We start from the raw sequence: 12882 nt of genomic DNA, 5'->3' as shown, positions 1-12882 counted from the left end.
AGCAGTATTACTTTTGCATGTCATATTTTATTCATATCGACTAGAGAGCCCAGCAAACGGTGGGTAATTGAGGGAGTACTCTTAAATAGTTGGTAAGTTGTTCCAGGCTCTGCTCGAAGCCCAGAGAGATATTAAAGTGGTGCACCATACTGCGTGAAAAGGCGTAGCGCTTGGCCAGATCCACTTTGTGTAGCGATAGGAGAATAGGCACCAGCAACTTCCCACGGTCCTCTGCGAAAGCCAATTGATCAGCAAGAAGGTCGCAATTTGCAGACAGCGGAGGCAACACCACTAAGACGACAGAGCAGACGAGAATGGCATCTTTTGCAGCCAATTGCCGCGTTTGAACAGGTAAAGGGGCCACTGTTTGCACAATGCAGCTCAAATCTGCGCCGAAGCCGCCGCTTTGAACATCGCTGTTCACAGTATCTTGCGACCGATGCGCATATTGTACCGCAGGAGCTGTTTGATCCACAACACAGCGTATTCCCTGCTTGAGCAACGATTTCTGGAGGCGTAGACACAATGAGCGGTGGATATCACCATGCGCAATAAAGACGAAAGAGTCTGTACCGGATGTGAACGCGAGAGACGAAGCCAATGAGTCAATCCGTCGTAATGGCCGAATAAGTGGCACGTTCAGTGGCCCTCTGGGAAGCTGATCGCTGCATTCGACGCGTCGATTTCTTCACACTCGCTTTGCTTATCATGATCCGTAGACATTCCACACAATGCTCTGTCTTCTTCCTCCGGATAACACTCACTCTCGTTGCGACGGCTTCCATGGCGTGACGCGTCTCCGCTAACAGTAGCATCAGTCTCATGACCAGGAAGTTGTGCTTGTTGCTGCTGCTGCAACTGGCGCCGAGCTAGTCGTGCACGATGCTCCTCGATTTGATCTTGAATACCGTCCAGTAGCATCCTTAAGCAGTGGTAAAAGGCCTCGTCATTGTAGTTCGGAACTTACTCGAGGTTGCTTAAGACGCGCTTGCCCACCATATTGACCACCACGTTCGTAGTATCATCTTCACTGTACACTTCCCCCTCATGTGAGTCAGTGTCAACTGTATATGAGCTATTCCTCGCCATCCGCTGCAGATCAGCATCATCTCCTGTAGAACTTACACCGTTATTGTGCTTAACTGCCGATCGAAAGTCAATCACTTGGCGGGTCCACAGGTAAACTTGTAGCTCTTCAGATATCTCCATATCCTCGCATTGTATAGCCACGACAGAAATGTCTGCATTTTGGCAAAAGCGAGTTCTTTCATGCACCATTGTGACTGTGGGTAGTCTTTCGTGAGTACAGCTAATACAAGAGCACTGCTATGGATCCCGCGAGCAATCTCTTGACGCCAGACGGAGCCATCAGTGATCCCAGTAGGTCCCATAGTGTCGATCCAAGTTGTCACTCGGTGGCGCTCTAACGAGTCTCGAATCTTCCGTGCTAACGGTGCGTGAGCATGACTGTAGCTGATCATAAAGTCGCGCTGACCTGCCTCCTTCTTCGCAGCGAAGCGTAGTGCTGGCGAACGTGCGCAGTCGATCGCACGTTGACCGAGCAGATTGACTGCTGTTAAACTTAGGCCAGCACGAAAGAAAAGAACCGCTGCAGTTTGATTGCGTCGCCGAAGCGCAACATGGAGAGCAGAATCGCCATTGCTTGTACGTGTAGCGTGCAGATCGACTTCATCTTCCAACAGCAGCTGGAAAATACGGGCGTCAAGTCCACGCGCTAACGATCTCTGGGCGCTCAGCACCGCCTCCATTCCCCCATCCTCGCTTCTCGACCCATGTCCGTGCGAAGGCGATCGTTTTGAGACTCGCGGGCGACCTCCAGAGCAACCTTAGCGGCTTCGATAGCGCAGAGCGAACACGAATCGCTGCTTAGAACCACGCTCCCACGCCTCTATCCTATTTCAGTACAGAAAAACAGTGCATTCTGAACGTGTAGCCATGACTTTTTACAGAGTTCTTACGGCTCTGTATCCCTTCCAATATATCAGTTTTGATGCCCTTTATGACTAAATAGGACTGTCCCTCGACGTTAATCGTTACCAGCGTAACGGTTCGCATGGGTACGCGCCGTAAGGCCGTGAGCGTAAAACGTTCCTAAAACTTCCTTGAACAGCGCAATCCTTTGGCGCCTGATACAAAGCGACTCTTCATACAGAGCATAAAAATGACTCCTCTTTTTAGTGACTGTTAATACTACAAAAGAGGTCACTACCGCGCTTTTCTATTTTTCTTCCCCGTCACTCCCTTTCAAGGGTTCTTATACACAAGTATTTTTCGCCAAAAATGGTCCCTTGATTATAAATGTCTACCCTAACCCTTTTCTAATACTTCGTAAATACTCCTGTAAAAAGAGTAGATGTCTTACTAATTCGTTTCATTATAGGGGGGCTTTGCCCCAACCATGATTTTAGTCCTGGACCGCAACAGCTGCCATTGCCGTTTGGAGCGGTCGCTACCTTACAAAGTCCTGAGAGAATCAAAGACTTCCCATTTTTACAAGAATAACGAGCCGTGGATTGGCTGCATACCGCAATATTTACATGAGGAAAAGTGAAGCCAGTGGGCAAAGAGTGAGGCAGGTTGGCGGCGTAACTAGTCCTGTAGCTTCTAACTACAGGACCTGCAAGTTACAGGCTGTAACTGGTAGCGAGAGGGAACGCAGCAGCAACCGCATTGATATAAGCACGACGGCGATGGGAAAGCCCAAGGCCACGAACGGCGGCAAGCTGTCGGAAAAAGACATGGAGCAGCACCGTGAGTACATGAAGAAATACAAGATGCAGTCAAGCGATCTGGATAAGCACGAAATGCACTACAAGGACCACTACGAGCTGCTGAATATCTCTCGTGACGCATCACACACGGAGGTGATTCAACTACGAGGGTAAATATGAGATACCCGTATCGCCCTTAACTAACGGAGACCCCCTGCTGCTGTTGATGCTTTAGATTCGGAAGGCTTACAGAAAGCTGGCGCTTAAGTGCCACCCGGACAGGAAGCCATCGCCCGAGGCATTGGCACAGTGGGAGGGTGTGCCAACGGCATATGCGGTGCTATCGAATCCAAACGACCGTACCGAGTACGACGCCACCTTACCCACCCGCGACGCGCTCGTAGAGTTCTACCGTGCTTACAACCCGGCCAAATTGGACAACGCTACCATCGATACCATCATCGACGGCTGGTACGGCCGCGAGGTTGAGCTCTTTGAGATGCTCAATGCCAAGTACGAGGTGGCACCGCACCAGGGCACCACGAAGGCTGTGCAACGCGCTGCTGCGATGTCGATGTCACGTGAGAAGGCGCACAAGATTTCGACGGACAGCCAGACGTACAAGTCGAAAGACGCCACGAACACAGAGATCACGTGGACAGGCACTATCGGGTCCGTCTTCTGCTGCAAGGGCATCTTCTCGCGCTTGTTCCGCACCACCTACTACGAAGTAGACACGACCAGTCCGGGGTTCCTGGCGTCCCACGGCGCCTCGGATACGCCCGGCCAGACCATGCGTATGAATCTTAAGTCCCCCGCGACACCGTCACAGCTATCGCAGCCTGTCAGTCCAGACTTTGAGCCGCCTGGTGATGCAGATAACTCTTCCACGGCTACGACTGCCGACGGATCGCCACCCAGTGGAGACGACAGCTGTGCAAGGTCAAGGAACGACTACAGCGCTTCACCTCCAGGCCCACGAGCGTCACAAGTGAACGTCGCGGCGGCTAGATAAGTGGGCTAAAGTTCTCACGAACTTTGGACCACCCCCACACCTCACGACGTGAGGTGTGGGGTGTGGTACATGTACATGCTTCAGTAGTGGCGTCAGGAGTGGATGCCGAATAAATTATCATTGTTCCAAATAGTACATAGTAGTAGAAAATACTAGTAGTGCCTAAGCTTAGAGCGCGCTTTTTGTAGTACGTTAACGGAGTGTCGTTGTCTTCGACACACTACGCAAAGTCTGCTAGTGGCTCGGTGGAAAGAGACAGCGACCAGGAGATAGCACCCTTGCTCCATTCGAGTTCTGCTTCCTTCATCCAGTCGTTCATCCAGTGGCACTTCTTCAGGATCTCTTGAGTGCATGGCTTGAATGTGAAGTCTCCACTGGACAACTCTTCTTGCGATAGGCCAGTCAGAGTCAGATCCATAGAGGCGGATGGGTGGTTCCACTCGTCTGCACCTAAAGGAGAAGGTGATTGATCCATCGTTGACGCAAACCCCAGCATTAAGCTGACTCCATCCTTCATGGACGGTGCGTTGTCGTCCTCTCCTCCTTTCTCGACTGATGTCGTGTTGTGCTCGAGTTTCACGACGGGCACAAGCGTGACGAGGCCGGAGACCGAGGGCAGCACGACTGACTTGGGGGTAACCTCTAAGGCTGGACGCTGAGCGATGGCGCTCTTGCCCTCACTCAAAGAGGCTTGGGCTCCCACAAAGGTAAATTTGACTTTCTGCCCAATTCTCTTGGCGAACTTGCAGAACTCGCCGATCCAGTAGTCCGCCTCAGCAGCTTTAAGCTCCTGAATGTTAAGGTTGGGCCCGAATTTGCAGCGGTATTGGACATGCCAGTAGTAGTGGTTGCGTAGGTTGGAAAACTGTTTCTGGAGTTTCACGTGCAAATTATAGCAGTAGTTCTTTCCACGTTGGTAGAAGAAGTTCTGTTTGCCGATGGCCTGACCCGTATACTTTTTGGTCACACGTAGCGGGTCGCACTGCAGCATGTTGGCCATGAACACACGTAGATGCAAGCCGTCCGCGAGCGGCAGAGCGCCCAGCTTGAATTGCTTCATCAAGAGGTTGGCGTACTTGTGCTCATCTATACTCCACTTGCCCTTGCGCGCATTCGAGTTCGAGCTGTTCTTGGTCTCGCGGAATACGAGCACGTTGCCCACGGGCTCGTCGCATACCTCGCAGTGCGTCGCCGGCCACGCGAAGATGCAGCGCGGATGGAACCGATGTCCGCACCCGTCCAGCTCAAGAATCGCTCCGCAAGACTTGCAGGCCTCGCACCGCGTCGAGTTATCGCCTTCCAGGATGGCAGCAACGGCAACGGCGGTGTGGTCCATGACAGGCGCAACGCTCAAATTGAAGAGTGGGGGTTGCATGCTAACACGAAAGGCATGAGAACATTCTCTGTATGAAAGCTTTCGATTGGATATATAACAGACCGCTTAAATACGACGTCCTCCATAAAAGCATAAATTTATTCTGTAAAGCAGTCTAAACTTGTAGGCCGAGTGTGTGGCCCCAAGCATTTTTCCTGTCGACTCCCTGCGTCATGATCTCGCGCGTGGGGCTCGCAGCTGCCGCCAAGAGCGGTACGGTCGCTCGAGCTGTACGGCAGTCTGCATTTGCAATATGATGCTCTAATATCGTCAGCACCGCTAACTTTTTCTTTACGAGCACAGATCTCGACAGAGACCTACTCGTTCGTTCAAGCTCGCGCCGGGTACCGTAAGGAGATCGTGTCGCTGCGCAAGGATTTCATTGAAGAGGAAAAGCGTCGCAAAGAGAAGCTCGCACGTGATGCAGAGTACGTGCAGTGGAGTTTTTCAGTTGTGAAAGGGACGGAGGAGCACTAATTCGACTGATTTTCTTATACTCAAATAGGGCTCAACGCCAGATAATAATGAAGGCTAAAGCGGCCCGACTAGAGGTTAAGCGCCAGCAGCAGGCTATTCGTGCTAAGGAGGTTGCACGTGAAAGGGCCATCCACGACGAGAAAGTCAGGTGGGTCTTCTGTACCGGCAATTCGCGTTTTGGCTGGACTCTTCTCGCGTGTTACCGCTCGAGACGCTGCGTTTGACGCAGACAGGAAAAAAAAGCTGTAGGGTTATTGATGAAAAATGATATTTTTCTGCAGGAAATACTTCGAGGAGAAGGTGGTGGTGCGACAGGAGAGGAGTGCCGAGGTGGAGCGCCGTCGTGAGGCGCTGGTGGCCTCGCTGCGCCAGCAGTGTGCCAAATGGACAACTGATGAGAACTACACGGAGAAGCTGAAAGAGGACGTTTTTATTTACTCTCCGCAGCAGATCTCAGCCCGGGGCTCGCTCGACCCATCGAACACATCGGGCAGCGCCGTATCCTGGCTGGAGAAACTCCAGCGTATGAAGCCTGCTGGAGTGCACGATAGCAGCGTTGAGGCCGCTGCGTCTGCCGTGGCATCAGCTGCCGACGAGGAGGATGCCATCACGTACGCCCCCAGCAATGACGACGACGTGGAAATGTCCAAGCCGAAGCAGGAAGACGAGTAATCAGCCAAAGCCAAGAGTGCCCGCCGCTATTTCTCACTTTTGGCACCAGTACACACTACTTAGACAGCTTGTTGAACTCCGTTTATTGCATAACTTCATTTTAATGACCTTCCGCTTGCACAGGATCACGAGGAATGCCTGTTTCTCCAGTATTACTACGTACAACAGTCGTAGTAATAGGCAACTGAGCATGCACATGTACACTACATGACACGTTGGAGCTGGCAAGGTTTCATTTTCGTACTTAGTAGTGGAGTTCGAGGGAGGCGTCGAATGAAATCTTAAAAATCTTTCCAGCGGAAGCGAAGCAGAGTAGATTGAAGAGCGATGGTGACGGCGGAGCAGGCCTTCCAGGCAAACGCGGCGGCGGTGGTGCGCGACTATTACGTGGAGCCTCGAATTGGTGTGTCTTTGTAAAGGTGCATTACGGGTTGTGAGGCCTAGATTGATCAATTCGCTTGCGGTCTTGCGCAGATTACCGCACCATCTCGGGTGTGAACGGCCCACTGGTCATTCTAGAGAATGTCAAGGTCTGATGAACTGGAAGATCTACTGTTGTAGACGGCTGTGCTAAGGTGGTACATGTTTCTATTTTCCTCTCTCTTTAACAGCTGCCCAAGTTCGCCGAGATCGTCAACCTGACACTGGCCAGCGGCGAGAAGCGCCAGGGTAAAGTTCTGGAGGTGCAGGGCAGCAAGGCCGTTGTGCAGGTCTTCGAGGGCACGGATGGTATCGATAACCGCCACACACACTGCGAGTTCACGGGTGATGTACTGAAGATGGCCATCTCGGAGGAGATGTTGGGTCGCGCCTTCAACGGCTCCGGTAAGGCGATTGACGGTGCCCCTGCGGTCGTGGCTGAAGAGTACTTGGATATTGAGGGTCAGCCCATCAACCCTTCATGCCGTGACTACCCCAAGGAGATGATTCAGACCGGCATCTCGGCAATTGACGTGATGAACTCAATCGCTCGTGGACAGAAGATCCCGCTCTTCTCCGCGGCAGGTCTACCGCACAACGAGGTACAAACTAACAATGCTTGGAGGTCAATCTTGTATTCGAAAGCTAACTTTATGCTGTGTAGATTGCCGCACAAATTGTGCGTCAGGCTGGTCTGGTGCAGCGCAAGGATGTCGTCGACTCCCACGACGATAATTTCGCCATTGTGTTTGGTGCTATGGGTGTCAACATGGAGACAGCTCGTTTCTTTCGTAACGATTTCGAGGAGAGTGGATCTATGCAGAAGACGGCGCTGTTCATGAACCTGGCTAATGATCCTACCATTGAACGCATTGTGACGCCGCGCCTGGCGTTGACCACGGCCGAGTATCTTGCCTACGAGCGTGACATGCACGTGCTCGTCATTCTGACGGATATGAGCTCATATGCCGATGCCCTTCGTGAAGTGTCTGCTGCCCGTGAAGAAGTGCCCGGACGTCGTGGTTACCCTGGTTACATGTACACGGATCTGTCGACATTGTACGAGCGTGCTGGACGCGTGACAGGCCGCAATGGTTCCATTACGCAGCTGCCCATTTTGACCATGCCCAACGATGATATCACGCATCCCATTCCGGATTTAACGGGCTACATTACGGAAGGACAGGTAACTAGTGAACTGTTCAGCAACGCAGAGAGACTGGGCTGGCTAATGTTATCTTTGCGTTTCTGCAGATTTATGTGGATCGCCAGCTGCACAATCGTCAGATCTTCCCGCCCATTAACGTGCTTCCATCGTTGTCGCGTTTGATGAAAAGCGCTATTGGTGAGGGTATGACGCGTGACGACCACAGTGCTGTCTCGAACCAGCTGGTATGTAAATTATGGATGGATAAATTTTTGCAATCTAGGATTTGACGATTTGTTGTTTGGTGTGTTCCACGTGTCCAGTACGCCAGTTACGCTACGGGCAAGGACGTTCAAGCCATGAAGGCTGTGGTTGGTGAGGAAGCTCTTTCGCTGGAAGACCATCTGTACCTCAAGTTCACGGACAAGTTTGAGGGAAAGTTTATCGCGCAGGGTCCGTACCAATCGCGAGACATCTTTGAGTCACTGGACCTCGCATGGTCGCTCTTCCGCGCGTTTCCGAAGGAGTTGCTAAAGAAGATTCCGAAGAAGCATCTGGACACGTACTATGCGCGTCGAACGCAAGCGCGTGAGGAGAAGGAAGAGGTGACGTTGGCATGATTTTATAAATTTGGAGGGTACTGATGGCTGACCTTTTGCTCGCTTTGTTGCTTGTGTAGTGAGAAAACCTGGCAAAAGTGTTTGAGCCCCTGGCTAACATTCGTGGATGGTAACTGCTGTACGGTCGCCTTTTTCTTCCTTCAAGCACAAACTTCAAGTAAAAATAAGAGCAACTTGATAAAGTTGATTCTCGCTGTTTTATAGGAAATATCTTGCCATTTGTATTCAATCGTAGGAAAGGTTGCCTCTCATCTATCCGCAATCCAAATATTTGCACACTGGAATATCTGATCATTTATATACACACGACACAGCGAAGAGTGGCGGCATTTTTGGTGGCGATTTTTCCTACGGATGACCAGTGGCGTGTAATTCGCCAAAATCTATCAAGTCAGAGAGCAACAAAGCCGCCCTTCCTTCTCCTACCAGTATGACCACGGCTAAGCCCCACTCCAAGACCAACAAGACCAGCAAGTCCATCGTAGCTGCAGCCAGGGCCGGTGCCAATGCTCATAATACGTGCGAGGCCGGATCAGAGTGCATTAGAGCAGTCGTTACAGGGTGTGTGATGCTAAATGTCGCTGTTGTGTGCGGCTCTTGAGATGCTAATGAATGCTAACTATGTAGCGATGCGACGGCGCTCGAATGTACTGCTCGGCCATTCATGACGGACTCTGCTGGAAAGGATATGAGCAGTGATGAACCTGAATGTGAACGTGTGCCAGTAAATGGAGTTGATGGGTCGAATGAAGTGTCTGGTTCACCTGCAGATGGTGTCGCCGTGGGCGATGATAACGTGACAGCGCGAGATGTTCGTGAGGCGTGCATCTCGGGTAGAACGCAGCAGGCTTATCGTGGCGCCCTCAGATCGATATCAAAATGGATAGTTGAGACCAAAAAGAACGAAATGGCAGCATACTTTGACTCGACTGGACAAATTGAGCTGACACAGTTTACGTCAGCAGACTTTGAGGCGTTCCTGTTGGAAAAACGTAAAACGGTGACGATTAGTACTCTTAATAGTTATCGAAGCGCAATAAAGGATCTTTACCGCCGGAAAGAAGTCCCTCTTCCGGAAGCCTACGACAAGCAAATGGCTACATTTTCTCCGGGCTTAAGCGTCTGCAAGCAGCTAGATTTCAATCTGGAGCACCTAAAGAATCGGGGAAGGATCCACTGCCGTACTCGCTGTATCAACAGCTTTGCAAGGCGACACTGGAAAGGCAAGACGCGGGGTTTGCACATTTCTTTCTGACAACACAATGGAACCTAATGTGCCGTTCGGCGTCAGTGCAAACGTTATGCACGCAGCACTTGAGCGCTCATGACGATAGCGTTGGGTGTACTATGCATCAATCTAAGACTAATCAGGAAGGATCTGGACCCAAGGATCCGCGCCACGTGTACGCGAATCCCCGTAGCCCTGCAACGTGCTGGGTCACTGCACTTGCTATCTATTTAGCATGTCGACCAACACAACAGTCAGGGTCACTATTCCCAGGTTCCCGTCAGAAAATTCGGTTCGGTAATACGCTACGTCAAATGATCACACAAATAACTGGGCTCAATCATTATGGAACCCGCTCGATAAGAAAGGGCGTTGCAACATTTTCGTACAGTGGAACAACAGGAGGTCCGTCAATCGCCAGTGTTTGTTTGCGCGTCGGATGGTCGCTTGGTGGTGTCCAGGATAGATACATCCGCTACGAATCGGCTGGTGATCAATATCTAGGTCGTGTGGTGGCAGGATTGCCCCTAAATAAAGCCGAGTTCGCGGCACTACCACCTCATTTTAGTGATAATAATGCGCAATGTGTGGAGTCATGTGTCGAAGAAATGTTTCCAAGCCTGCAAAATACCAGTGCACTGCAAGATATTCTCAAGCTCTGCATAGCTTCGCTCGTGCATCATCATGACCATTTGAATGAGGTTCTACCAGCATCGCACCCGCTACTTTCGTCCTATTTATTTCGTCACCCCGAAGTTGTGACACAACTTCGATCAAAGCTGGTTTGTGAGGCAGCTTCCTGGATGAAACCAACGGGAATCCCGCCACATGTGGAGCTTTACAAACAGTTGCAGTGCATGCAATCCTCAATCGACAAGTTGCCGCCATTACTTTTAGAGGGAGTTTCAAATCTTATTGAGCAGAAAGGCGTTACCGCTGGCAATATAACCAAGGATCTGCTAGAGAGCACCATCAATGCATTGCTGAAGCGTGTCGGTATAGCGCAACCTAGCAGCTCCTCGCCACATCCGACAATGGAGACTGGCGACAGTAAAACAGCGTACTTTTACAACGGCAAATTTCATTTACTGCCCGAGTCGTTTGAATTCCCTCGTGGAGGACCTTACGCTGCCTGGATGCTCTGGTGGTTTGGCGATAAAGCACGAAATTATCCACCCCTCCGAAAAATTCGCCCTCACGACTTACTGAAGAGCAGTATGTGCAAGCGTTTCTCAGATTGGACTAGATTAATCCGACATATTTGCACAGCCATTACGACTGCAGGAAAAACTATCCCGAATGATATGACCGAGCACCAAGCTTCAGACCTCTTTCGTGTGGGCATCAGTAGTTTAGAGATGACCCCTTTGTGGTAAAGTGCTTTCTCAGAAATAAGAGAATGGGCCTGACGCGGGGTCACTATCCCGAATCAATGACAATTTCAAGTGATTAGAAAGGATTTGGGTTGGCTGGCACGGATGCAAGTTGCCGGTGGTGGATTAGCCATGACGAGCAGCGCCCCGTATGAAGTGACGATGGATCTGGTATGAGCGATGTACGAGAAGGCAAGATCCACCAAGACTTACCTCGGATCCACCCTTACTTGGATTCACCTAAATGGATATGGGATATACTATACAAGAGTGGATCGGGTGTGGATCCTATGAAGGAAGGATGGTAGGTGCCCTCTAAAGGTGGATCTAGTAGCCACGGCTAACGAGGAGTCAAGATCCACCACGAGGTGACCCGGATCCCATGCTTTCGACTTAGGATCCAAGGAGGGAGGATCCCGCCTTAAGGGACCTGGATCCAGGGTATAGGTATGATGGATGCAGTGGATCTAGAGCTTTCGTGGGACAGTGGAGATCACAGACGGTTGCGAGATGATGTTGGATGAGTGGAGAGCTCAGGTCCACGACGAGTGTACACTTTCAAGTGAAGTGGATCCAAGCGACCTGGATCCTGATGAGTGTACCCATAATAGGGTAACCATAATGATTACGCCATGGATCCGGTGGATCTGAAGATAATACAGCTGGGATGATGGGTCAAGGGAAGAAGGGACATGGAGCCGAGCCTGGTAAGGGATTTAACAGATGAAAGACATAGAAGGTAGAAACCCAGGCAGGTATAGGCTTAAATATCAATACAGACTCCAATTTGCACAGTGACACGCAAGTGCCTTCCTGCCCTCAAGAACCGGAACTACATTGGCCGTACGAGCTCCGAGAAGGTTGGGAATTGCGAATCTAGTGCTGGTAGTGATAACTGGATAATACATTGGCCAGATCCTACAACCTAGTGAGCTTTTCCTTTACTTGTGCAGATCCGACAGGTTAACCGAATCTACTACTTGGTCGGTTACACCCTAGGGGCTCTCAACTCTCAAGATCCCGTCACAGGAGGCGGCAAGTACAACGCAAAGGAACGCAAAGGCAAGGGAACACACCCGCAAGGCAACCCTACGGCCAGATCCACGATCTAGGCCCCGGATCCATAAGCTCGAATATTCGCTTAGGATACGGAACCATCCACGGACGCAGAGTGAAGATTTTCCACTGCTGCTCCACCCCATCCCCACGTCTCGCCAAGACACTCAAGGTTCACCACTTGAACTCTTCGGAAGTTACCGAGAGAGCAGATCCCGCCCTACCGACGGGTACACAAGGTGAGGAAAGTTCAGCAGAACACGGATCATCGGGGGACCCCCTCCGTTAGTCGGTGTCTGGGCGCAGTTGGTAAGTTGAATCTGGCAATCTCGCAGATTTTGCTGATCCCGCTACACCACAATGGTGCGCGTGCCCGGATCTTTTGGTGACTCGGGATTTCACCGTGAGTCCCAAGAAGATGCTCAAGTGAAGATTGAGCCAGGGGAAGAGGCGTCGTCGGAGGTCGGATCGACGAAGACGCTGCTGAATGAAACAAGATCCGCGGATCGATGGAGTTTTGGGAGGAACTCTGTCGACGGAAGAGAGGTGGATCCGGATCCGGATCTAGAAGAGAAACCTCTCTATCCTCCCCAGGTCCCCTCGGGGACCCCTGCGGATCTTGATGCAAGTCAAGATCCGCTAACAAAACAAGGGAAAGTGAAGGCGAAACGGTATGCATTTGTAGATTCACCGGTTAAGCCAACACCGTACCTAAACCCAAGCCCAGCTAGTCGAAGAAACAAGAAAGAAGACGAAAACGAGTAAGA

At 51.1% G+C, this 12882-nt stretch overlaps 4 protein-coding genes across 4 annotated transcripts; 3 read left to right on the top strand and 1 right to left on the bottom strand.

Annotated features, from left to right (window-relative positions):
• Positions 1-2593: 2593 nt before the first annotated feature.
• PITG_06121 (uncharacterized protein) lies at positions 2594-3747 on the top strand (the record flags this gene model as incomplete). Its single annotated transcript, XM_002998257.1, has 2 exons — positions 2594-2885; positions 2968-3747. 2 exons carry the CDS (start codon positions 2712-2714, stop codon positions 3745-3747), a joined length of 954 nt encoding a protein of 317 aa, XP_002998303.1.
• Positions 3748-3967: 220 nt separating this feature from the next.
• PITG_06120 (uncharacterized protein) lies at positions 3968-5122 on the bottom strand (the record flags this gene model as incomplete). Its single annotated transcript, XM_002998256.1, has 1 exon — positions 3968-5122. The coding sequence occupies one exon, from the start codon at positions 5120-5122 to the stop codon at positions 3968-3970; it is 1155 nt and encodes a 384-aa protein (XP_002998302.1).
• A 137-nt stretch (positions 5123-5259) lies between these two features.
• On the top strand, positions 5260-6329 carry PITG_06119 (uncharacterized protein; the record flags this gene model as incomplete). Its single annotated transcript, XM_002998255.1, has 4 exons — positions 5260-5352; positions 5426-5550; positions 5628-5747; positions 5881-6329. The coding sequence occupies 2 exons, from the start codon at positions 5647-5649 to the stop codon at positions 6269-6271; spliced, it is 492 nt and encodes a 163-aa protein (XP_002998301.1).
• A 269-nt stretch (positions 6330-6598) lies between these two features.
• PITG_06118 (V-type proton ATPase subunit B, putative) lies at positions 6599-9157 on the top strand (the record flags this gene model as incomplete). The annotated part of the gene is made up of 7 exons (XM_002998254.1): positions 6599-6674; positions 6746-6801; positions 6883-7293; positions 7356-7877; positions 7946-8083; positions 8162-8443; positions 9086-9157. The coding sequence occupies 7 exons, from the start codon at positions 6599-6601 to the stop codon at positions 9155-9157; spliced, it is 1557 nt and encodes a 518-aa protein (XP_002998300.1).
• Between the last annotated feature and the right edge of the window lie 3725 nt (positions 9158-12882).

The sequence above is a fragment of the Phytophthora infestans genome, genomic scaffold, assembly GCF_000142945.1.
Source record: "Phytophthora infestans T30-4 supercont1.9 genomic scaffold, whole genome shotgun sequence".
Classification (NCBI taxonomy): domain Eukaryota; phylum Oomycota; class Peronosporomycetes; order Peronosporales; family Peronosporaceae; genus Phytophthora; species Phytophthora infestans.
The sequence above is the reverse complement of the archived record's forward strand: the minus strand, read 5'-3'. Positions and strand labels throughout refer to the sequence as shown.